This window comes from Mercenaria mercenaria, chromosome 9 (genome assembly GCF_021730395.1).
Source record: "Mercenaria mercenaria strain notata chromosome 9, MADL_Memer_1, whole genome shotgun sequence".
Classification (NCBI taxonomy): Eukaryota; Metazoa; Mollusca; class Bivalvia; order Venerida; family Veneridae; genus Mercenaria; species Mercenaria mercenaria.
In genome coordinates, this window is record NC_069369.1 from 83,451,670 (window position 1) to 83,476,479 (window position 24,810).

Genomic DNA, 24,810 nt, shown 5'->3' on the forward strand with positions numbered 1-24,810 from the left:
AAGTATCAATGAATTCATTGTTTCGGATTACCCCCTTTATGACTCTTTAACTGTATGTCAATATGCAGTATTGAAAGTTGTGCTATTATGCAGCACATCTATTTGAACAGCTACTTTAATGAATGTTCCCACTCTTGTACCCAACAGCAACACCATACATTTTTTATAATATAAAAACAAACTCTGAAATTCACTGTTTTACATTTTATTTCATTGTCTTGTACACAGCGTAATGGAAATAAAAAACAAATAGGTAAAAAATAATTGAAAGAAACTTAACTGAGTCCCATTACTTGAACCTCTATAAACAGAAAAGTCAGACCATAAACTTCAAAATTCCCAAAATGATGTTGTTGAAAAATATACTTTGTTAGGCAGTCAGAAAATTTCTTATCATTTCCCTTTTGTTGTTAGTTCCAATATTATTTATAACTCAGAAGAAGAAATCATTGAAAACGCACTTAAAAAGGGTCCAGAAAAAGTAAAAGAAAGTTATTGAAACAGTAGATGGGTAAACAAATGCCAGTCCAATGAACAAGTCAAAACAAGTGACTGATCAAAACAGATTCCTTGGTACTAAAACGAGAACTATAAGGAATTTTGTCCATATTGTAAAATTGATTTTTCATTTAATTTACAAAATCTGACCTTCGATTAAATCATGATTAATATCAGATAATGCCAGAACTGGTACAGAAACTAAAGTTTTCAATCTTAAAGGGTCATAATGCCTTTGCTTAAAATGTGGCTGCCACATTTTCCATTATGAACATAAAATATGTTAATTTCTTGTTAAGTCCTATTTCTGATAATTGTTTTCTCTAACATTTAAGGAAGGTTTGAATTTTGATGAACATAGTATAAAGTTTAATTTGAATCTGTTAGTTTTATTACCTCCCTTTAATGTTAGAACTTTTAATGTTCATGTGCATTATTAAAAGTAGCAGTTTTCTTACCATGTAATTATGCACAACATCTATTAGGAAAGTTTTTTCAACCATTTTTAACATAAAATTTAAAGCCTTGTGGAACGTTAAGACAGTAACTAACATAGACTGGTTGTTTTTGTGTAAAATTTGTCATAAATCAGCAATAAATGTGCATGCATAAAGGATTGTTAGTGCCATGTAATAGGCAACAACAAATTAATCATCTTTTTGGACAATGTTATGAGATCAACTACATTTTCCTCCATAATCATGCCATGAACAATTCATTTATAATTTGGTGTTGCTATAAGTAACACAAACATCACTGATTCATCAGGCAATTTGTATGTGATAATTAATAAGCAATTTTTCTTTGAGTGTAATAAGTGTCTACCATTCGTATTGCTAACCCCTACTACATGAAAGCTGTTTTAATCAATCATGAAAATGCAGTATAAATGTGCTATGTACAAAATACACCTCGAACCATAAATAGATCATCACAAATATCAATATGTAAGATTATATACAACTGTTACAATTGCTCACAGTATTGCTAAATAAATGCTACCATATTGATCAATACATGTATATTGCCAATATATATATATACACCTATATATATATTAGAAGCAGGAGAAAAATATTTACCTTTTTAGGTTTACCATGCTGCATACTCATTGTAAAATGGTAAAAATTGATAACCCTGTACTACAATTCAAAACCCTGATTTGATACTAAATCTGTAAGTTATTTCATTATTTATAAAAAGTAGCCCAGAATATGATTATTACAATATGGATAGCATTTATACTAACAAATGTGTTATAACATCAAAGGTAAATTAATACAACATTCACACTTGCATCTTTTTAGAAACACGCATTAAAACCCTCCTTTTAAATCAGTAACACATCCTACATTTATTCAACTTATTTTCTAAAGCATGTGTTCATTTCTAACCACAAAGAGAGTATAACAGACTTCTAATATTCACCTGCTATATATGCTTGAGCTCCAACCCTCAAAAAATGACTTCTGAGTTTAACTGTTAATTAGGTCAATTAATTTATAATATATATTCAATTATAGTGTAAGCACAATCATTTTGCAAATCGCCAATTTTTACAGTGGTAATACTATCTTCGATGTGGTCAAGTTATACAAAAAATGCCTGGTATCTAATAAAATATAAGCATCATACAAGCTTCTTGGAAATGAAAAATTTCTTCAGATGACGAACTTGTAACAAGCCAATCAGAATTAATGCTCCAGTTTGACCGACAGACCACCAGAACACTCTCTGATTGGTGCTCTCGCTTGTGTGACGGAACCTTTCCTCTCGAGTCTGCAATAATGTAATTACATTAAATTATAACCTACAACAGTCACTTAACCATATATATTCAATAAACCACATGTATTCAATTAACAATACTATTTATATACCGGTAATATCAAAAGTACATGTAAATAATATTCTTGTAACTAAATACATATATATTCACCTGTTACTACATACATGTACAGATTGTTTTAAGATTTCAGAATGATGTCAACTAAATATTGAAAGCACACATATATATGCTACACCATAATTGGTCCTTTAACAAAAGTACCTTAGTACACATATAAAGGCACTGAACACTATTAAGGTATAGATTAAAGGATTGTGAAATTATATGAAACTGCTGCAAAATCACTTTACACTGCTTGATATCATATCTGATAAAAAAAGACCAGTAATAAATTTAAATCGTTCTTCCAGGGTTTCTTAAAACAAACAAAACCAGATCTATTTGCCCCTAACAGTCACAGACAAAAAGTGAAAACACAAAATCAAGCTCACAAAAAATGTACAAAGCTCACAAAACTAGGTGCACAAAGAACTAAGATCGGTATATACAATTTCATTGTTTCCTGTGTAATGATTATGCAATGGGTATTATGGTAGTACGTAAATGTGGAAAGTATGTAAGGAATATACACTGTAACTTCAAGACCTAGAGAATCAGTTAACACTGAAAAAAAAAAGAAAAGCTGTTACAATACAAAAGACCATTTGTGAAGTAAATTCTTGTATATAAATGACATAATGAGCACCTAATATAATCTAACCTCACCCCTAAACGTAAAAATCAGGATATGTGCATTCATGTGTGCTTGGGAGTGTGCAAGTAAGTTGATTACATATAGGAATATTATATGCATTTCTTTTTTTTTCAAATCAGGTTAGTTATAAGTGCACTGACACTGTCTTGTATTATGCCCCAACCAAATTCATAATTCAGTTACAGTCAAACTTTGTTCCCTCGAACCCAACAAGTTCGAGCCAACAGCAGTGTTCGAATTATCAAAGTTTCAGTGAAAGACGTTTGACTGTATCTGCATTCAGTCCAAACACATTAGCTGTTTAATAATGAGCATTACAAATTTGCACTGGCAGAATAAAAAAAAAAATCTGCTTAATGTGTTGCGAAAAAAATGCAGTGTATGAAAATTTACACCCAACAGCTATTTTCAACACACCCCTTACATACAAGATGAAAATAATTTATGTAACATCATTTACTTACATTATTCCTCTAGTGTATGTACATTGAAAAGGCTAAACATTGATACTCACTGAAAATTTATAGTTTCTGTAATCTTGATATTTGAGTCTATTTACAATGCCTTATTTCAAAATAGAAATGAGTGTTTAATGATAAATCTAATTTCAATTACCATTGTTTTTTATTCATCTCACATTCAATCATTCAGAACTCATTCAATATGACTAAATTTTGTATTAACAATACTGTAAAACCATTCATATTCTTTTTTTTTTGCATTCTGGGTAAGACATTTAATAATTCTTAAATTTAAGCAAAATTTCAGATCTAAACTCTCATATCTTGCTTCAATATAAATAAATAGCTAGGAAACTTTTTCATTTCTTGGTTATGTCCTAAAAATTTCAAACAAAAAGTATTCTGTAACAGATGTTTTACTGCCAAAATACAATGATAGTACAGTATGATAAATTATTAATTCCTATGGCAACTAAGCCCTATACTAATTTCTTGGCTTCAAAGAAACTCTTTAGATGTCTCATCTGCCAGAAACCCGTAACGAGCAGAATCACTGTTTGGGCAATGGACCACCACAGAACTCGCTGGTTCGTACTCTCGCTGGTCTGACGGAAACGTTCTTCACGATACTGCAAATACATAAACGTGCAATGCATGGGTAAAATGTAGTGCAAAATATATAGAACAGTAGGTATGATGGGATATATCACATAGAAAATTTAACGTGTATTTGTAAAAGGGAAAAGCAGAAATACTGAAAGCAAGAACCTAGCAGTACAATATAACTCAATTTTTTTTTTTGTTTTTACATGGCATTCACATTCTCATAGCTGTCCAGAACAACAATGATAAAAGTGTTTGGTGGAATTGGGATGAAAGGAACCCCTTAGTTATTGATCTAACCAAAATGTCTTTTCAGCTGCATACTCGTTAATGTTGGGTATCACAACTTAAGATCTGTGATGGTGTATGTTATGATATTTCAGTTTGTACCACTTTTTTCCAAATCTCAAGTCTACAAAGCTTGTTCTTGATTTTAGAAATATTGTCTTCATATTTTTTTTACCACATTACTTCAGTATCAAGAAAACAGACCTAGATAATTCTCTTGGGATATGGCAATTTTTTTTATAAAAATGATGTAAACTCGGCAAATCATTTAACAAGTTAAATGTTGGCCATTACTGGTATCAAAGCAGTTTCCGTCATAAAATATAGGTTTTTAAATGTATTTTTGCATCGCTCAATGTCCGGCGTCTGTCGTCTGTCAACATTTAGCTTGTGTATGCGATAGAGGCTGTATTTTTCAATTAATCTTCATGAATGTTGATCAGAGTGATAACCTTGATGAAATCTAGGCCGAGTTCGAAAATGGGTCATCTCGGGTCAAAAACTAGGTCACTAGGTCAAATCAAAGAAAAACCTTGTGTATGCGATAGAGGCTGTATTTTTCAATTAATCTTTATGAATGTTGGTCAGAGTGATAACCTTGATGAAATCTAGGCCGAGTTCGAAAATGGGTCATCTCGGGTCAAAAACTAGGTCACTAGGTCAAATCAAAGAAGAACCTTGTGTATGCGATAGAGGCTGTATTTTTCAATTGATCTTCATGAATATTGGTCAGAATGATTGCCTTGATGAAATCTAGGCCGAGTTCGAAAATGGGACATTTCGGATCAAAAACTAGGTCACTAGGTCAAATTAAAGAAACATCTTGTGTATGCGATAGACTGTTTTTTTCAATTGATTTTTATGAAATTTGGTCAGGATGATTGCCTTAATGAAATCTAGGTCGAATTTGAATATGGGTCATCTAAGGTCAAAAACTAGGTCACTTGGTCAAATCAAAGAAAAAACTTGTGTATGTGATAGAGGCTGTATTATTCAATCGATCTTCATGACTTTTGGTCAGAATGATTGCCTTGATAAAATCTAGGTCGAGTTTGAACATGGGTCATCTAGGGTCAAAAACTAGGTCATATCTAAGAAAATGCTTGTTTTATCGCAAGAGACCAATTTTTTGGTCCAATCTTAATGAAAATTGGTCAGAACATTTTTTTCCATGAAATCACTAGGTCAAATATGTTTTACACTGTTATGGTGTGTTTCTTAGGTGAGCGACCTAGGGCCATCTTGGCCCTCTTGTTTCTAGAACGTTTCAGTTCTATAAAAGTCTCCCAAAGAAAATACCTTCGCTCCTCTGCTTTATGAAAACATAAATATCAATAATGTCTAGTGATAACACACAGAGGGGTGTATAAATTGCGCTGAATCGGTTGACTACAAAAGCGGTAACTGTTTCTGTTACTGATTTTTGTTTGAAAATTTATGTACATTTTGACAGTGTCTACGATTAGAAAAGCATGTGTATACGACTAGAAAAGCACCATCTGTGCTTTTCCCAACCTTTCTGGTGAAATTAATTCACAGTATTACCAGTTACCTCCCTTGGATAAGAAAATTCGGCAGGTGTTCACTTAGACGTTGACATTTTATCAATATTTTATATTTGGTTTTGCTTTCTTTATTGTGAAAAAATCAAAATTTATTGCCGATGCACAAAAACGACTCATTTTTGTCATTATTATGTATTTTTGTCAAGTCTTCTGGTTTTGACCACCAAGGGGAGAAACTTTCAACTTAATCTGGGAAGAAGGAGTTATCCGTTGCGCATGCGCATAAACTGCACGTGAAATACCCCATGTGTGGAATGTAAACAAAACAATTGTGGAATGAACAATTTGACTTTTCTCGGGAAGTTTTTGCCTTTTGTTGTAGAAACTTCACAGAGCTCTGCTTTGCAGGGTAGGGTTATGAAAACAATCGCGACTTCATTGAGAAGAACTTCATGAGACATAAAGTGACGCGTTATCGGATACTAATAGCCGACGTATACTGCTTCGATACCAGTACAGCATTCTAAATTTTGCTGGTTACTTCTGGTAATAGACCAAATATACTGGTGCACAAGACTTCCGTTACATACCATAATAGACAAAGACAGTATAACAGAACACTGTCGAAAAACTTCACATTCCTAGTACCTGACCATCCATAAAATGTTGTATTGTACAGCACACTGTCAATTAACCTTACATTTCTGTCTAGCTTCAAGGTTTAAGTCTGGATAGTTTATAGGAGCAAGTGTATATAGTGTACAATACCAACTATAGCTAGAGGTTACAGAGTGGGTACGGTAACTTACTCTTTGATAATTTTGTTCCTTTGTAATTTGTTCAACCTGGTCTAGCAGTTGTCTGATACGAAGTTGTAGTTCGGACAGTTTATCCTTAGCCTGGATCTGTTGATAATCTACAGCATGTTCACCAACCTGAATGTCTAAATGCACTCTCTGAAAAAAAAATGCCACCACATATATACAGTGCATGAAAGGCAAATGTTTTTTTCCTCAAATTTTTTTCAGCTGTAGGAACTACTTATGATGTTGGTCACTGAGCCAGCAATTGTAATTGTATGTAACTGCAACTGATATAACTACTGTTCCATACAGACTAAGTACATTCTGCAAAATGTGTAGAACAGAACGATGAAGAAGTACATGTTCTGTTATTTCTTTCATAATCGTGCTTCAGGTAAGGGCTAAAGTATTAGTGCAGAAAAGACTACAAAAAAGTCATGTACTATATGCCTGTGACCATTTGTTTGGTATAAAATTTTCTAGAACCATGGTAGTCATAAAATATTCATGTACTGTGAGCAATGCCTAGGTAGTACTCGAGTAGTAAAATCAGTAGTACTCAAATGAGTAGGACCCAAGTCGTCCAGTACTTGAATACAAATAAACTCATGTTCTGTTCATGAAATTAACTTTCTTCCGATAGTGTGCTAACAAATTTAAAAATCTAGTTTTATGAAGAGACTATGAAGATTTGCCTTATTTCATATAATGATATTACACTGATTGTTCTAAAGGTTTCAATCAGACTTACACAAATAAACAATGATAAGAAATGACATAATTACCAACTGTCCACTTGAGAACCAAGCACTAGAGTTAGAATGAAGACACATGATGTGTTCTCCTGCAGAGTGTGATGTGAACGTAAATCTTCCTTCTGACGCATATGTCTGAAATATTTTACACAGTGAATTTTGAATAAATATGGTACTAGAAATAAAATATAAAACAACTAAGATTTAGTAAAAGCAAACATACTAAAATTTTGCCTAGTCTGAATTAACATCATTTTTCAGCAGCATTTCAATTGTGTGGAACAGTCATAACTTTGAAACTATCTCATGCTTTAGGATTTCTTTACAGTATTAACATGATTTCAGCATATAACAAACAATTTTCCCACTTGAATCAGAGGTGGACAACAAAAGACTTTCCACCTAGATACTTTGGAATCAAATATGGTAATCTACAATTTCTAGAACAGAGTCTGTCTGTTGTTTGTTGCTAATGCTCTGTTATTTATAAGTTATTTCTGAAGAGGTAAAATTTAATAGTCTTTGTTCCTTGTATGGTTTAACATCACATCCACACAATTATAGGTCATATGGTGACTCTCCTGGTGGAGGAATATCCAAGGTGCCCTAACATGCATCCTTTAATCACGGATGGGCACCTGGGTAGAACCATGGACATTCTGTAAGCCAGCTTGATGGCTTCCTTGTATGGAAATTGGACTCAAACTCTCACTGGTGAGAGGCAAGTGATTCAATGTCAGTAACCTTAACCACTCAGCCATAGAGGCCCTGTAATCTCAGCCATAGAGGCCCTGTAATCTCAGCCATAGAGGCCCTGTAATCTCAGCCACAGAGACCCTGTAATCTTTGTATGAGAAATCCAAGTTATCTACAAGTAGATATTTTTGCTTCTGGCTTTTTAGACAGAAATTACTCTTTCAGCTCAAGGCTAAAGCCATATCAAAATGTATGCGAAGAGACAAAACTACTGTACTCTAAAACAAGCATCAAGTTTTTGTTTAACCTTTAGCCTGCTGCCGACAAGTGATTCTGCCTTTGCGACCAGTGCAGACCAAGATCAGCCTGCATATCCATGCAGGCTGATCATGGTCTGCACTGTTCGCTATTCAGTCAGTAAATTTTCAGTGAACAGCGCTTCGAATAATAAATATTGCCCAAATTGAATGACGAACCAGTCCATTTTAGAAATTTAGCAGGATAAGGTTAATAGATGCTAAAACATCTCTATAGTCAAATCTCAATTTCTGGAAAAAACAAACTTCGAAATGAAAAATAACCTGTATTTATTATAAACATTATAAATATGTAAAACAGTAGATTAAATCAGTACTCTACCTATTAAATTGGCACTAAGATACCAATGTTCTAGCATATAAACTGTCAAAAAGCATATAGTGATATATGTTTTTAAGAAAATATCCCAAAATATTACACTGGTACAAAGGTGTATAAGCTATTAATAAACTACCAGTTCAATGTTCTAACTATCGGATAATATTAACCACCACCATATTTTGAAAGGATCATTCTTTTCATATATGACCATATATATACACATAATGTATGTTATGAAATAAACACTTTAATTGTTTGCTAGTTGTTTTAATATGCTTAAGGTAAAGCTGTGGAATTGAGGTAAAATTATCATGGATGAATGGATGCTGGGGTAAAGTTTGATGGTTACACCCCTGTGAAAGTCAGAATACTTCATGCACAAAGTTTATCCATAAGAATACAAGAAGAAATGTTTCAAAGCAAGTTCATAATACAGACATTCAAGCAGACTCGCCAACGAGTTACAGTTAGTTTTCTTTTAAAACCTTATTACTACAAAGTCTGATATTTACTTGTAAAAAAACATTAAAAGTTTCTACTTAAATACATTACAGAAGACTAGCAATTTCTGAGATACAGGGGTTATTCGTAATGGATCTGTTCTTATGATTATCCCAGGTCTTGAATCAAGCACAGACACTATTTATCAAGTAACTGAAAAACTAACAAATATTCTTGTTCAAGTAAAAGGTACTAACTGGTGTTACAATGAAACTGTGGTTATAATGGGTTGTAGATACAGTGAAACACCGCTCGCTCGAGGTCACAAGGGGATGAGCAAAATGCTCCAGTTATCCATGGTTTCGAGCGACCCAAACATTGACCAACATAAGAAGAAAATTGAAGTTTGGTTTACCAATTGTCATCGAGACCATTTGCAGAAGAAACGGTGATGCGTAATAATAACACACTCGTGACATTTTCTAACAAGAGCACCGCCTTGCGGGTGCTGACGCTCATCTGATTTTTTTTGTATAATAGAAATATTGTCCTACCCATGATTTTCTAAGTCTAAAAAGGGCCATCATTCTTGCAAAAAGCAGGATAGAGTTATGTTTCTTGATGTACAGTGTCCACTTATGATGGTGAAGAACTGTTGCAAGTTTTAAAGCAATAGCTTTGATAGTTTATGAGAAAAGTTGACTTAAACATAATATTCAACCAAGAAAATGATTTTTCTAAGTCCAAAAGGGGCAATAATTATTGCAAAAAGCAGGATGGAGTTATGTTGCTTGCTTTACAGGGTCAGCTTATGATGGTGAACAACAGTTGCAAGTTTTAAAGCAATAGTTTTGATGGTTTAAGAGAAAAAGTTGACCTAAACATAAAACTTAACCAAGAAATCTGATATTTTATAAGTCCAAAAGGGGCCATCATTCTTGCAAAAAGCAGGATGGAGTTATGTTTCTTGCTGTACAGGGTCCACTTATGATGGTGAAAAACTGTTGCAAGTTTTAAACCAATAGCTTTGATAGTTTAGGATAAAAGTTGACCTAAACATAAAATTTAACCAAGAAAACTGATTTTCTAAGTCCAAAAGGGGCAATAATTCTTGCAAAAAGCAAGATGGAGTTATGTTTCTTGATGTACAGGGTCTGCTTATGATGGTGAACAAGTATTCCAAGTTTCAAAGCAATAGCTTTGATAGTTTAGGAGAAAAGTTGACCTAAACATAAAACTTAACCAAGAAATCTGATATTTTCTAAGTACAAAAGGGGCCATAAATCTTGCAAAAAGCAAGATGGAGTTATGTTTCTTGCTATACAGGGTCAGCTTATGATGGTGAACAAGTATTCCAAGTTTCAAAGCAATAGCTTTGATAGTTTAGGAGAAAAGCTGACCTAAACATAAAACTTAACCAAGCAACGCCGACGCAGACGCCGACGCCGACAACCGCTCAAGTGATGACAATAACTCATCATTTTTTTTCAAAAAATCAGATGAGCTAAAAACCTATTACAAACGTTGTTTATGATAGATCGTAAATTGCACGTGTGAAGAAACAGCTAAGACATTTTTTTTTATTTGAAATACTGTAATCGAATTCGCAATTTTCTTCTCCAAATTAAGATCTCATAATTATCGTCTCAATTTTATGAAAAGGCTTTATTTGCCTGCAAACAACTGTTGATTAAAATATTAAGGTCTCATAATTATCTTCTCGATCCCGCAGATAATAGTAATAATTAATAACAATTTGATCAATAAAATTTTTCTTCCAACTTTCATCAATAATTAATCTCATTATCAGATCAAATATACCGACAAACAAACATTTAAGATAGTCGGGGAATAGACCATGCAATTCTCACGGCGTGCGCACATTTTAAATTAACCGATACATTCAGACCGCCGAAGGTGTGAAAATTTTGACACCTCTGTTCGAGTTTGCCATAAGCAGCAAAGAGTAAATTAATACACAGGGACCAGGTGTCATGCTCGAGCGATCGAGTTATCGATGCTCGACCCTGCCTTGGTAATTTCACATAGAAAATAGAAGGAAATCGGCCGGGACCACATGAATTGCTCGAGCGAGCCCGGGTGCTCGAGTCATCAATGCTCGAGTGAGCGGTGTTTCACTGTATAAAGGAAATCCCTCAACCAAAAACATGCAAACATCAGAACTTATATTAGAAAACCATCAGTACAGAGAGGTGGTAACACTGCATTGGCTTTAATGGATTAATGGCTATACAGACGGAGACTATTAGGGACTTAAAGTTTGGGTATACAGCCGTGATTTAGAAACAAAAGTGACAGAGGGAACAGACTGAAGGCTGTCTTTCCAAAATTCTATATATGGTGCCGTATCATACCTGAAGAATTACGAGAGTGCTTTATACAAGAATTTAGACTTTACTAGTAACCTTTCACCCGAGAAGTAATAGAAGGATGGTAATACTATGTAGGTATTTCATTCAGGAATCGTTACACTACAGGTTATTTGATTTAGTTCCTTCCGGCCTGCGCAAGGCCATCCCGCACCACAAATGTCATTACTAAACTGTAGGAGTTGATTAATTTTCAGTCACCCCACACCATTAGATCATTTAGTTCTGGTAACTTGATTAACAAGACTCACTCTAGACAGTATAACTTGGTCTTCTGGGTCTTTAATTTCAACAAGCATGCCAATGCCTGGGGCCGAGGGGAGGTAATCCTTTACAGTGTAATCGTAAAGTTGCACTTTGTAGTTGCCTGAAATTGTGTGATACATGTATAAAACTGTATAAAAATGCAAAATTCTTCCGCCATTCTGAAAGAAATAACATGTCCATACCCCGAGTGGCCTGACAGAATTGAAGGCATTCTTCAATGTTCACAACACAGTCTGCATTCTGAAATTACTTGCCTCTTATTGCCAAAGATGTCAAAGTTAAGTAAAATATTTGTGATTTAAGCAAATGTTTGTAAAATTTTGCAGTAATTTTAAAATGCTTTGACAAGTTTGTTATTTAAACCTGATATCTCAAGTTTTACAAATGGTGAAGTGAAATGAAGACCTGAAGATTGCTTTTAAACGCTAAATAAAATTTTGAAGATTCTTTTTCCTCTCATTAGTCTCTGTCTCAAACGAATAAGTTTTCAAATAATATCAAAACCAAACAGCTGGAAATGTTATTTCTTTCATAACTGTGCTCGAGATAAGGGCTAAAGTATTAGTGCGGAAAAGACTACATGTACAGTTACTATACACACTGGGTCTACAGCACTCCCTCATCTTCTCACTGCTGGCTTACCCGTGAAAGCACAATTTTTGAATCAGTATCTTTTATTTCCACGTGCATCCCTAGACCTTGAACAGTTGGCACATAATCATTGACATTTTTGTCAAATATCTGAACCTTATATCTTCCTGAAAAAAAGAATAACATAGAAACATACACTTTTATTTCCGCATAATTATATAATAGTGGCCTAAATAAAAATAGTCTTTGTTTCCCCACTGCAAACTTTCAACAAAAATTACATGAATGCAATACCAGTATTATTTTGGCTAGCTGGGTCTAGTTTTAAATACAGTCCTATCACATCAGTTCTGTGACTTTAAACCAAACTGCTGATACAAAATAACAGATTACAGATGTACTGCAGAGCTGTCTATGGTAAACAAAGTGGTGTTACTAAAAATTTGCATTATTTAATTAAAATTCTAACACGACCGGCAAATAACCTACATACATGTAGAGCAAAATCTATCTCGGGTTATTCTGCAATAAACCACTCGCGTGCAATGATGTCATCCGATGCAGGTGCGTAGCATGGTCGTAAAAAGTACCGGTAGTTACCATTTTTTCTTACACTGTTGATGCTAGTATGTCGTGTTAGAATCGAAATAATAAGTTCCCAAGTGTGATTTATCGTAGAATAACCTGAGTTTTCGTTCTTATGCGAAACAATATATCACTCAGGCCTACGGCCTTCGTGATATATTTTTACGCATAAGAACTCAAAACTCGGGTTATTCTACGATAAACCACGTTTGGGAACTTATTATTTCTTAAATATACCTGGAAGTCAAGATGGCGGCCTACTAAAAGAAATGAGTGAATCGGTTCAGTATTTGGGGAAATTCCAAAGATATCGCTGTTAGGCTAGTTGTTTATAAGTTTATATGCAAAATATATCCAACATATCTGCGCAATAAACAACATAAATCTTAACTATTTTTTCTCATTAACATACTTATCTAGTCAAAATGTACCAATTTTAGGACTTTCAAGAATCGCCATCAAGTCATTGTATTTGATATGGCCATAATTTTTCACTTCTTTTCATAAATATAAGCCCGACCGGGCAATATAAATAGCATGATTGGGCTTTTAAGCCCGATCAGGCAATGTGACCAGACTATTAAAAATTTTTAACACAAAAAAGGTTAAATTGTTGAGATGGATATTCATTTTTTTGGGAATGTTTTTTTTTTTCATTTGGGGATTTTCTTTTCTATGGGAAATCACCGATTATCGGCCTCAGTTTCTTATGAAAAAAAAACACCCGACAACAATCAAAAGTTATCATACTTTCTCAAAACGTCTTATTATTTGGATTAGGCATGACCTTGCAGCCCAGTTCTTGGCCTGCTTTTAGATCTTGCTATTATGCCCTTTTCTCATTATTCTGAGCCGCTTAGCCGGTATTTCAGTTCTTGTCAGTAATAGATATAAGTTTCAAAAGAGTTTTTGCTATAGTTTGATACTCCAGCATCTAAACTTAAAAAATTCCCATGAAGAAAAATTCTAAGGATTGTTGTCCATGAATAATCCATGCTTTTTCGTGATGACCCTCACCCTCTAAAACGGCCTGGTGTTTTCTCGTTGAACAAAGACTTGTGATCATTTGTACTAGCATGCAAAAACTAAGGCTTTTTTTTGAAAATGCGCTTTTTTAAAATTAACAGTAGACATATAACTGTGTTTGCGGACAAAAAGTTTTATAATACATGTACGTGGTTACGGTTTCCAGTAAGGTTTTATATTACCCCAGTGATTTTAGATAAGCAAATTTTGTGCCAAAACTTTCTGTTGTGTATATTTCTATTTTAATGTGAATAATACTATTTTCTTTTTATTATCTTTAACAGTCATATGGTTTGCCACAACATGCATAAAATTCAGAAACAGGAAAAAGCTACAAGTGCAAATTTTCTAAAGGCTCGGATCAATGAGAAAGCTCGGAATTAAGAGAGAGGCATAATTCAGAACATCTTGCAGTTTACAGGTCAGAGAGATGACCTTTTTGAACCAGGTTACTTCAACTGACCCATAATAAGAGATGTATACATAGGCCTAATGAACCATTAATGGCATTTTATGGTTTACTGAACTTTTACTCATATAATGCAACTACATTTCAATGAATTTGACACTTACAACAAAATGCGAATCGCTAAATGCAAACAGGTACGTTATTTTGTAGTCTAACACTTAGGTCACTGTAGATTTTACAAAATTCTTAAAATAAAATAACGTAACTGTTGGAAAACCTTTATTTCGGCCACTTGTAAAATTTGAGAGATAAAAGGAGGAAGAAAACATACTGACTTCCGCTGATTTTAGATGCAACTGCATATTCGTATCCCCCTGCATCTGTAACTAAAATATGGTAACATTTTCTCCCTTTGTACTATTTTGGTTATCTCCCTGCTTTCGCCAGCATCAAATGACTACTTTCAGTCACTGATCATAATACAGCTGCGAAAATTGCAAAATGGCGGGGAACTGATGAAACCGAGCAAAATAACGTATAAAAGATGAAAGTTACCGTAAAATCGATGCAAATAACTCCTGCTTTACTGACAGCTCTAAATCTGTTCCATATATTCTCTGCAATCTATGGCAAAAATCTAGTCAAGGCAGCTTATATAGCTTGCCTGAGCATGAAGAATATGCTCAGAAGTAAGAGTACACGCCAAAACAAGATTGCGAATGTGTTTCTAAGCGCATATTTCAACATAATTTGATATTTATGACAAGTATAGTAATGTTCTGAACTTCATTAGGCCTATGTGTACATGTCTTATGGGTCAATTGTACCAGCCTGGTTCAAACAGGCCACCTCTCCAGCGTTTTTTCCCTCTCTTTTGGGAATGGGGCCGGGGCCTTTACAATTGGGAAAAATGTGTCGTAAAACACCCAAATTGGGATTTTTTTATTTCAGGATAAATATGAGTTAACAATACTTTTAGGCAAGTTTTATGGTAAAAGATAGTAAAGTTATCAATATTTATTCATTAAAAACAAAGCAATTCTTCTACAAGCTAATATTTTTCCTTGTATTGAACTTGCCATACAACAGACATGACTGTGTTGTGTGATTCTTTATCACTTAGATCGTTATCTGAATCAGTCATGCAGATTCCAGTCATTGACGCTGTTATTGTTTTTCTGTATTTTTACTTTCGGTTTCAAACTGACTAGACATAGCCATTGTAGATGTGGTAATTTTAGCTGTAAACGAATCTGTAGTTTTAAGATTTGTCTGTTGAGCACAAAGTATCAATTTTGACGTACTTTTAGCGTCACTTTTTACTGATTTTCTATAATAATACTTACAATTGTTGACAACATGTTTACGATCGGCAGACGCTTACATTATCATGCCTTTCAATGACGTGGTTTAAGGGGGTTTAACTACTATTGACTGTTTACGAAACAAAAACCATTTATGACATCAACGTAATGGATTTCGGAACCTACTTTTCGTGTCATGTTGTGAAAATTTTCAGGCATTTTCCCAAACTTTCAATTAGGAATTTTGGAGTTAAAACTGGGAAAAAAAACATACTATTTATCATTGGGACCTTCAGCCCCAAATCAACCCGAAAAAAAAACACTGCTTTCCGACCTGGTGCAGTAAAATACCTCTGTCTCCATCGAGGATCGAACCCCGGACCTCCTGATCCTAGTCAAAATAATTCGACGTTCAGAATGTTTTATATTTGTGACGGGCAATCTAAACGTCAACACTCTGAAGGACCAAAATAATGGAAGATAAATCACAGTACACAGTCATGTAAAGTTACTGGTTTTATCGCTTGCGTATATTGGAGTGTAGTCTACTGTAGACATGGTAAACGTTAATTGTGTACAGTACAAGCATATATGTTTAAATCACCAGAAAATTCGTAATTTTTTTCGATATTATTTGATAATTCAGGCATAAATCAATTCATGAGGAATTTTATCCCCTTTCAATACATGCAGTGTTTCAGCTAGCACGGAATTAGAAGGGCGTTGCGCCCTGCCTCTTTCTCAAAGCGCCCTGCCGTTTTTAATAGCGCCCTGTGCCCTTTTGAGTCCAGTAAATATATGAAGCCCCATGTGTCCTGTTTATTGTCCTTTCCCGCTGCGAGAGCTGCTTCCGTTATGCAATATACAACATCACTTTATTACACCTGTCACCAATCTTCAAGGTCGCTTCGTGACCGCCTTTTAGGTCTGCCCCACACGTCGATCAAACCAATTTAGTGAATCGCGGCAATTTGAAGGCATCATTTTGTTTTACATCTGTCTAGCTAGACGCCGCGAGGGCGGGACTGTGCACGTGCAACTCTTCTGTCAACTTGTGAAATCGATAATTAACTCAAAATATTTTCGGAAGATCTTTTGAGCATCACGTTCGTAATTATCGTTATTAGAGGCAGTTAAAACTTTTGATTTAGCAGTCGTTATCTAGATATAAGTACACTAATCCAAAAAAAGGTGGGACTTAGTCTTTGAAAATACGTCGGCGGCTTTTTGCAAATGTTGCAAACAAATAACACCATTAAACTTTGAAAATATTCAAATGCACTTAAAGAACCCCAAAGCATTTTATTGAACACTATCGATTGATTAACAAAAGTTCGTTTAAGTAGTCTGCTGCAACATGGTTGTCCATTCTTAAGAAAAAAAAACCGGAAATGAACCACAAACAAGAGGGCCATGAAGGCCCTGTATCGCTCACCTGACCTATTGACCTAAAGATCATCAAGATCAACATTCTGACCAAGTTTCATTAAGATATGGTCATAAATGTAGCCTCTAAAGTGTTAACTAGCTTTTCCTTTGATTTGACCCGGTGACCTAGTTTTTGCCCCCACATGACCCAGATTCGAACTTGACCTAAAGATCATCAAGGTTAACATTCTGATTAAGTTTCATGAAGATACAGTCATAAATCTGGCCTCTAGAGTCTTAACAAGCTTTTCCTTTGATTTGACCTAGTGACCTAGTTTTTTAACACACCTGACCCAGATTTAAACTTGACCTATAGATCATCAAGATTAACATTCTGACCAAGTTTCATTAAGATATGGTCATAAATGTGGCCTCTAAAGTGTTAACTAACTATTCCTTTTATTTGACCCCCGTGACCTAGTTTTTGACCCGACATGACCCAGATTCGAACTTGACCTAAAGACCATCAAGTTTAACATTCTGACTAAGTTTCATGAAGATATAGTCAAAAATGTGGCCTCTAGAGTGTTAACAAGCTTTTCCTTTGATATGACCTAGTGACCTAGTTTTTGACTCCATCTGACCCAGATTTAAACTTGACCTAAAGATTATCAAGATTAACATTCTGACCAAGTTTCATTAAGATATGGTCATAAACGTGGCCTCTACAGTGTTAATTAGCTTTTCCTTTGATTTGACCCGGTGACCTAGTTTTTGACCCGACATGACCCAGATTCAAAATTTCCCTAAAGATCATCAAGTTTAACATTCTGACTAAGTTTCATGAAGATATAGTCATAAATGTGGCCTCTAGAGTGTTAACAAGCTTTTCCTTTGATATGACCTAGTGACCTAGTTTTTGACCCCACCTAACCCATATTTGAACTTGAGCTATAGATCATCAAGATTTGACCAAGTTTCATTAAGGTATGGTCATAAATGTGGCCTCTAGTGTAAACTAGCTTTTCATTTGATTTGGCTTGGTGACCTAGTTTTTTATCCTACATGACCCAGATTCAAACTGGACCTTAAGATCATCAATATTAACAATCTGACCAAGTTTCATGAAGATACAGTCATAAATGCGGCTTCAACAGTGTTAACAAGCTTTTCCTTTGATTTGACCTGGTGACCTAGTTTATGATCCCAGATAACCAAATATCGAACTCGTCCAAGATTTTATTAAGGGTAACATTCTGACCAAGTTTCATTAAGATTGGGCCAAAAATGTGACCTCTAGAGTGTTAACAAGCTTTTTCTTTGATTTGCCCTGGTGACCTAGTTTTTGACCCCAGATGACCCAATATCGAACTCGTCCAAGATTTTATTGAGGGTAACATCCTGACCAAGTTTCATTAAGATTGGGCCAAAATTGTGACCTCTAGAGTGTTAACAAGCTTTTCCTTTGATTTGACCTGATGACCTAGTTTTTGACCCCAGATGACTTAATATCGAACTCATCCAAGATTTTATTGAGGGTAACATTCTGACCAAGTTTCATTAAGATTGGGCCAAAAATGTGACCTCTAGAGTGTTAACAAGCTTTTCCTTTGATTTGACCTGATGACCTAGTTTTTGATCCCAGATGACCCAATATCGAACTCGTCCAAGATTTTATTGAGGGTAACATTCTGACCAAGTTTCATTAAGATTGGGTCAAAAATGTGACCTCTAGAGTGTTAACAGTCAAATTGTTGACGACGGACGGACGGACGGACGACGGACGACGACGGACGCCGGACACAGGGTGATCACTAAAGCTCACCTTTGAGCACTTCGTGCTCAGGTGAGCTAAAAATATATGTTATGTACAAAACTGCAAGAACCTCTTGTTTTTGTTTGTAACATCTGTCATGATCTGAGGATACTTTTGGTCATCGATTGTGCACGCTTGCGAAAATTATTACTCAGTGGATACGTTATTATTATTTCGGCGGGAAAGAAGCACGTTCTTTTCAAGACCGATATGGTGTTTGTGGAAGGGGTACTCCAGTCTCGCTCGTAGACCATAGACGCTGCCACCGAAAATGTTTATTATGGATGCCGCCATTTTTTGTTCGATGTTGCCGTGCAAAATGCATCAATTAATTGGTTGTTAATATGAAAATAGCTAAGAATCTTGCGTTTCACTACTTGAAATACAGACAGTAAACAAAAATCCTGAACTCCTATTTTGGCGGGAAAATAAGACACGTGCGTTTCATGTCGTCGAATAATTCATCATTAAATGTGTGCATATTTTCCTCGTAACATATATGAATAGATTTCAACATTTAGAGGCTTATGTAAATTACTTTAAGTAAAGTTTCTGAAATGTAGATTGTCTTTGCACACAGTATTTACGGAAGGAAAGTTTTAGATCGTCGTCCGGAGATTGGGAGCATGACCTTTTTAGGTGAATCCTTATAATTAAACCACATTACCACTGATCCGTAGCCTCATCAGATATCACTCGCCCCCCCTACATTAAGTTCGTCTTATAAAAAAAACAACAATGAACAAAATTAAATTATCAAAAAAAAACAAAAAAAAACTAACCTTACCAGGGCACTCGTTTGGCCATTTTTGGGGCCGAATATGGGTACCATTCCCCTCCTAAAATAATATGTTTTTTTTCCCCTTTCTCAGAAGAAAATTCCCCTGATGATAGGTTGTTTGACACAAATAGATATTGTTCTTACTTTTAATATTATATAGTGCCTCTAAGGAAGATTACTGTTGCAATATAGTCACATCAGTTAGGAATGATTGAAAACAGTATTAATAAGTGTGAAAAGGAGTTACATATACATGGCTTAAACTTCCCCTTTTCGTCTTAAAATGTCAAAAATTTCCCCTTCCTGAGGGTATGGGTACCTGCCCCCAAAAGTTGTCTAGTGCCCTGCTTATGGAATTGAAATACGTTTAACACCACCACAAATCCTACCCAGACTGAGGTCCACCTCTCCCACATAAAATGACAACAATAATTTAGAAATTTGATACCATGGAGGCTGCAAAAAAACCCAGAGGTCCAGGACATATATGACAACAACCACACACACACCAATGAAACTGTAGTTTCACTCTGACAGATTATTATGTTTGTCCATGACACACAATGATTCCAGTCATAACAGGATCACATAAAAGACAATAGTTAATGCTGAAAATGCATCTGAGGCCTCTAGCCGTCTGTTTTTTAAAAATTTTCTTGGGGGAGATCCAGGGTTCCCGCTGTCAGTCGCCAATGGCGCCAAATGTGACAAAATGTAAATTCTGGCGCTAAAAATCTTCAATTGGCGAATTTCATTGGCGCCTACAAGATAATCGTCGATCTGATCTTCTGATCTTTCTCAATGACGCAATAACGGATTATCCAATATTTAACACTGCACGAAGACAATACACAACGTGTCAATATCAATTTACACCTTGGGGCATAATTTAAAACTTCGCCGAGTCACTAGAGAGTTCCTCCATGCAAGAACGAATATCAGTCAATCTGATTCGCCAAATTTAGCTCCGCCTACTTACACGAAAGCAAATAAAACAAAATATTAGCTGCGTGCTTCGTGTAATGCACCACCTTTTTTTATGATGCAAAAAACGCGAGACAAATTTACAGGTTATTTTAAAGACAATCCGATTCGCCGAAGTAATCGAGGCCGAGAAAATGCCGGAAATAATGACAGATCAAAAGCTACACATATTCTCCGATCGTAAAAAGACAAATTTTGCACATGTAAGCGTTTGTTAAATAAATCTACGCGTTCATAAAATTTCTATCAGAGAATTTTTGAGATACAAATGAACTAAAGCAGTTCTTTTGGTTCTTTTATGTGCCCAACGTAAAGCATTGATACACTGGGGATAATTTTAAAAGCTCAACCCCAGAGCTTCAAAACAAAGTGCTAATAATACCTGTAGGTGGTATTCTCGCTATACATTAGTATGTATGAAAGGAAATAGAAATTTAGTTATTTATATAATGAAACTTAAGCATTTTAAAAAGCTTTTCAAAAGTTATAAAATAATATAAAACAACACTGTTTTTGATAAATGACCTAAATTAATTTTGAAATAAAAAATTAAAAGAATAAAGAGATAAATATTCATGTTTTAAGAACATCTATTTAGTGAAAATGACCATTAAAGGGAGATAAATAAAATGGCAAACTATCTAAAGGGATAATTTTATAGATTGAGCTATTACTTTTGTTTAGAAAATGTTCTTGAAAACGGTTGAGAAGATTAAAAACTTTTTTTGATTCAGTGTGATATTGGGATAAATATTCATGTTTTAAAAACATCTATTTAGTGAAAATGACCCTTAAAGGGAGATAATTAAAAATGGCAAACTATATAAAGGGATAATTTTATAGATTGAGCATTACTTTTGTTTAGAAAATGTTCTTGAAAATGGTTGAGAAGATTAAAAACTATTTTTGATTTAATTTGATATTAGGATAGACCGGTTCAAGAGCAAATTGCATGGTTACTGTAAAGAATCAAATGAAAAAGAGATTAAAAAAGAAAATGGTATGTCGCCCACAGGAAGGTCTAATACGGGGAGTAGAAACTCCGTATAAATCAATACATTTATCTGTATTATGCTGTCGTCCATACCTGTAAATATCGACCAGTCGTTAGCGATCGATATTTTGTTTTCGCCACTATCGATTAGCGTGTAATTAGCATATTACCTCATGTTAATCTTGGAGCTATAACACTTATTGTTCAAAGGGTTTACCAGTCACATGTTAAGTGGCGATAATTAGATGACCAGAGATTGATCTAAAGGGATTCTGAAGCAAAAACAGCATGCGACTGCATGTGGTGATATGCTTAATTATTATGAATTAACTCGAGCTCACTTCCCTGAAGAAATATTTTACCACGTAACTTCAAACCTTTATCAAAGGGCCGATTTTTGTTGGATTTGAATTAAAAAAATGGAAAATAACAGAAAGCTGACACTTTTCTTAATCTTGTAGAGCCATAATTATAATTATTGTTTATAATGTCAGATTTCTACATACAGAAACAAACATTCTTCTTGAACGTAGGGAATGTTTCAAACAAATTGTTGTTTAAACTCCAAAAATTAGTTGAATAAATTTAATCTTAAAACTGATGTGTGAAAAATACAATGTATTTAAATTAAAATAACATTTTTTTTTAAAAAAGGCCGACAACGAACTTACATTTAGTATTCCGAACTTTTAGATAAAACTGCAGAAAATCATCTAGGTTTAACACGCATTTAAATGGTGAAGAACAGAGCAATATCATAAACAAATATTTTCAGGCAACAGTTTACAGTTTTGACTTGCTATTTTCATTAAAATATGTCCTAATTTTTTTGTTCTAAATACTTTGAATCAACAAGGCAAATATCATGTAAAAAACGACATCTTTCTCTCTGGGTATGACAAGTCTAGATTTAGCCATTTTCACAGGGCGAAAAGTAACATTAATGTAGATATTTTCCATTTAAAAACAGATGCAGGCAATAATTTCATGGCAGAACTTTTGTTTTCAACAAAAAATTCAACAAATGCTTTCCCAGATTTTCACTGAAAGGACGAGTTAAACTGTAAGGCGTAAGTGTTTGAGTAATAGCAGAATAACCTACGTCATACGCTTCGATTGGACGACAGCATAAGATAAGATAAATGCCGGTTTCCAGTCCCCGTATCAGTTGTTCCAGGTCGCCCATCACAGACTATTGGCTCCAACTTGAGAGCCACTGGCGCAAACTTTTCCTGATTGGCGAATTTGTTGGCGCAAAGTGAAATTGACCCAGAGGAAACCCTGAGATCCCCCCACAACACCCCACACTCTCCCCCTGCTCGTCGCTTCGCGACTCGCAAGTGCCCTTTCGTCCAGTAGCACCCTGCCCTTTTCAAATCCTAGCTGGAACACTGACATTAAGTTTTATTTGAATTTATGGCCAATTTGTGAAATAATTGGCATTTATACCTATAGCATGTAAAGCATGGGCAGCAATGAAAATTTCATCAGAAATTGCTTCAACTATTTTGGTCTTTTGAGTGTTTGACGCGAGTGGGGATATTGCCTATATAAAAAAATTCTCAATATTTCCTAGGATCGCGTCAAATTAATTGGACTATCCTGATCCGTAGGCGGACACTCTAACCACGTCGCTAAAGGGTTAACCCAACAGCACGTCTGTTGGTATGGCCTTATACACCTACAACCATTACAGCAGCTTGCTTGCCCTGCCAGTAACCTGGTAACTTAGTCAAAGACACAGTTTTCTAGGTTAGGAAATTCGAACTTACCAACAACCATAGTTTCATCAGGTATTTCTTCAATAAAGCATTTCTTTTCAGTTTCACCTATGTGAAAATAAAGACCAGATACGGTCGTAAACCATAAGAAAACAAGAAATAAACGTTGAATTGACATGTTGGACATTTTTACAGGAAGTCAAACACCGGAATCCACTAACGCATGCGCACTGCCACGTTGGTATACGAAACAAATGCTGACAAAGAAAAGCCTAGCTCTGTATGTATGTTTGATTAATGGTACAATAATTTCATATATTTAATGAAATCGAACAAATTTTATACATGTTAAACACCACTAAATCAGCTATAGACTCAACATACTTGAGAACGTTATTATTTCATAAATTTCTGCTTCTATTTCTAGGTTAGAGTCCATCAATTATTTGCTGAGTACACTAGAACTTCCGACCCTACAGAAACGCCGTAGGTCAAACCGGTTGATCTTCTTAGGCGTAAAAAGAAAAATTGTTCGTTTCCGGTATCCCAACCTACCCTAAATTTTTGGCCCGACCCTAAATGTTTTTATGGCCTTGGAGAATATTTTTTCAACTTTTTAACAAAAAGTTGCAAAACTTCACTTTTTATTCTTTAAAACATATGGAAAATCAAGTGGTATGAATAGAACATACAACTTCAATAACTGATGTACTAAGAGACATTAACCCCTAAATTAAATTCCTCTTGAAAGCAAATGGAAAATAAAAACTTATTATGAAGAGAATACCATTAAATAGATAAAATGGATGCAATTCAAACAATACAAAAAGTATTTTTCAACCAAAACAGTATTAAAGCTCACATCTGGAATGTCATAAAACAAACTAGAAATGCATATATGGATTAATGAAAAATTTTTGTAATAAAATTAAAAATTAAAACATGGCACTAACTAGAAATGCATATTGGGATTACATGAATAACATCATTTGTAATAAATCTGAAAATAAACATGGCACTACTAAAAATTTTTGGGGATTCATCAAAGGCCTGAAAATGATTCTATGGGCGTTTCTCCTCTTAGAGAAAATGGTTTACTTAATAATACTTCTAAAGAAAAGGCTGACGTTCTAAACAGTCAAATTTTCTTCTGTCTTTGTAAAAGACAACAGTTCTACTATGCCTCAGATGGATTCTTATCCATCCCAAGCCATGTCTTCCCTGCGTGTCACGGGGAGGGGTGTTTTTAAACTTTTGGGGTATCTCAATCCTAACAAGGCTGCTGGCCCAGATGCCATTAAACCTAGGATCCTGAAGGAGTGTGCCCAAGAAATAGCACCTA

At 34.7% G+C, this 24,810-nt stretch overlaps 1 protein-coding gene across 3 annotated transcripts; it reads right to left on the reverse strand.

Annotated features, from left to right (window-relative positions):
• Positions 1 to 189: 189 nt before the first annotated feature.
• On the reverse strand, positions 190 to 23,705 carry LOC123547615 (transmembrane emp24 domain-containing protein 9-like). Of its 3 annotated transcripts, none has more exons than XM_045334869.2 (5): positions 23,520 to 23,705; positions 12,532 to 12,647; positions 7,487 to 7,591; positions 6,708 to 6,854; positions 190 to 2,277 (listed from the first exon to the last, which is right to left on the reverse strand). In XM_045334869.2, exons 1-5 carry the CDS (start codon positions 23,653 to 23,655, stop codon positions 2,128 to 2,130), a joined length of 654 nt encoding a protein of 217 aa, XP_045190804.1. In that variant the 5' UTR covers positions 23,656 to 23,705; the 3' UTR covers positions 190 to 2,127. The 3 variants fall into 3 exon arrangements, with proteins under 3 accessions (XP_045190804.1, XP_045190803.1, XP_045190802.1); XM_045334868.2 differs by lacking the exons at positions 190 to 2,277; positions 12,532 to 12,647 and adding exons at positions 2,707 to 4,131; positions 11,874 to 11,989 and having other exon boundaries at positions 23,520 to 23,701; XM_045334867.2 differs by lacking the exon at positions 190 to 2,277 and adding an exon at positions 2,707 to 4,131 and having other exon boundaries at positions 23,520 to 23,701.
• Between the last annotated feature and the right edge of the window lie 1,105 nt (positions 23,706 to 24,810).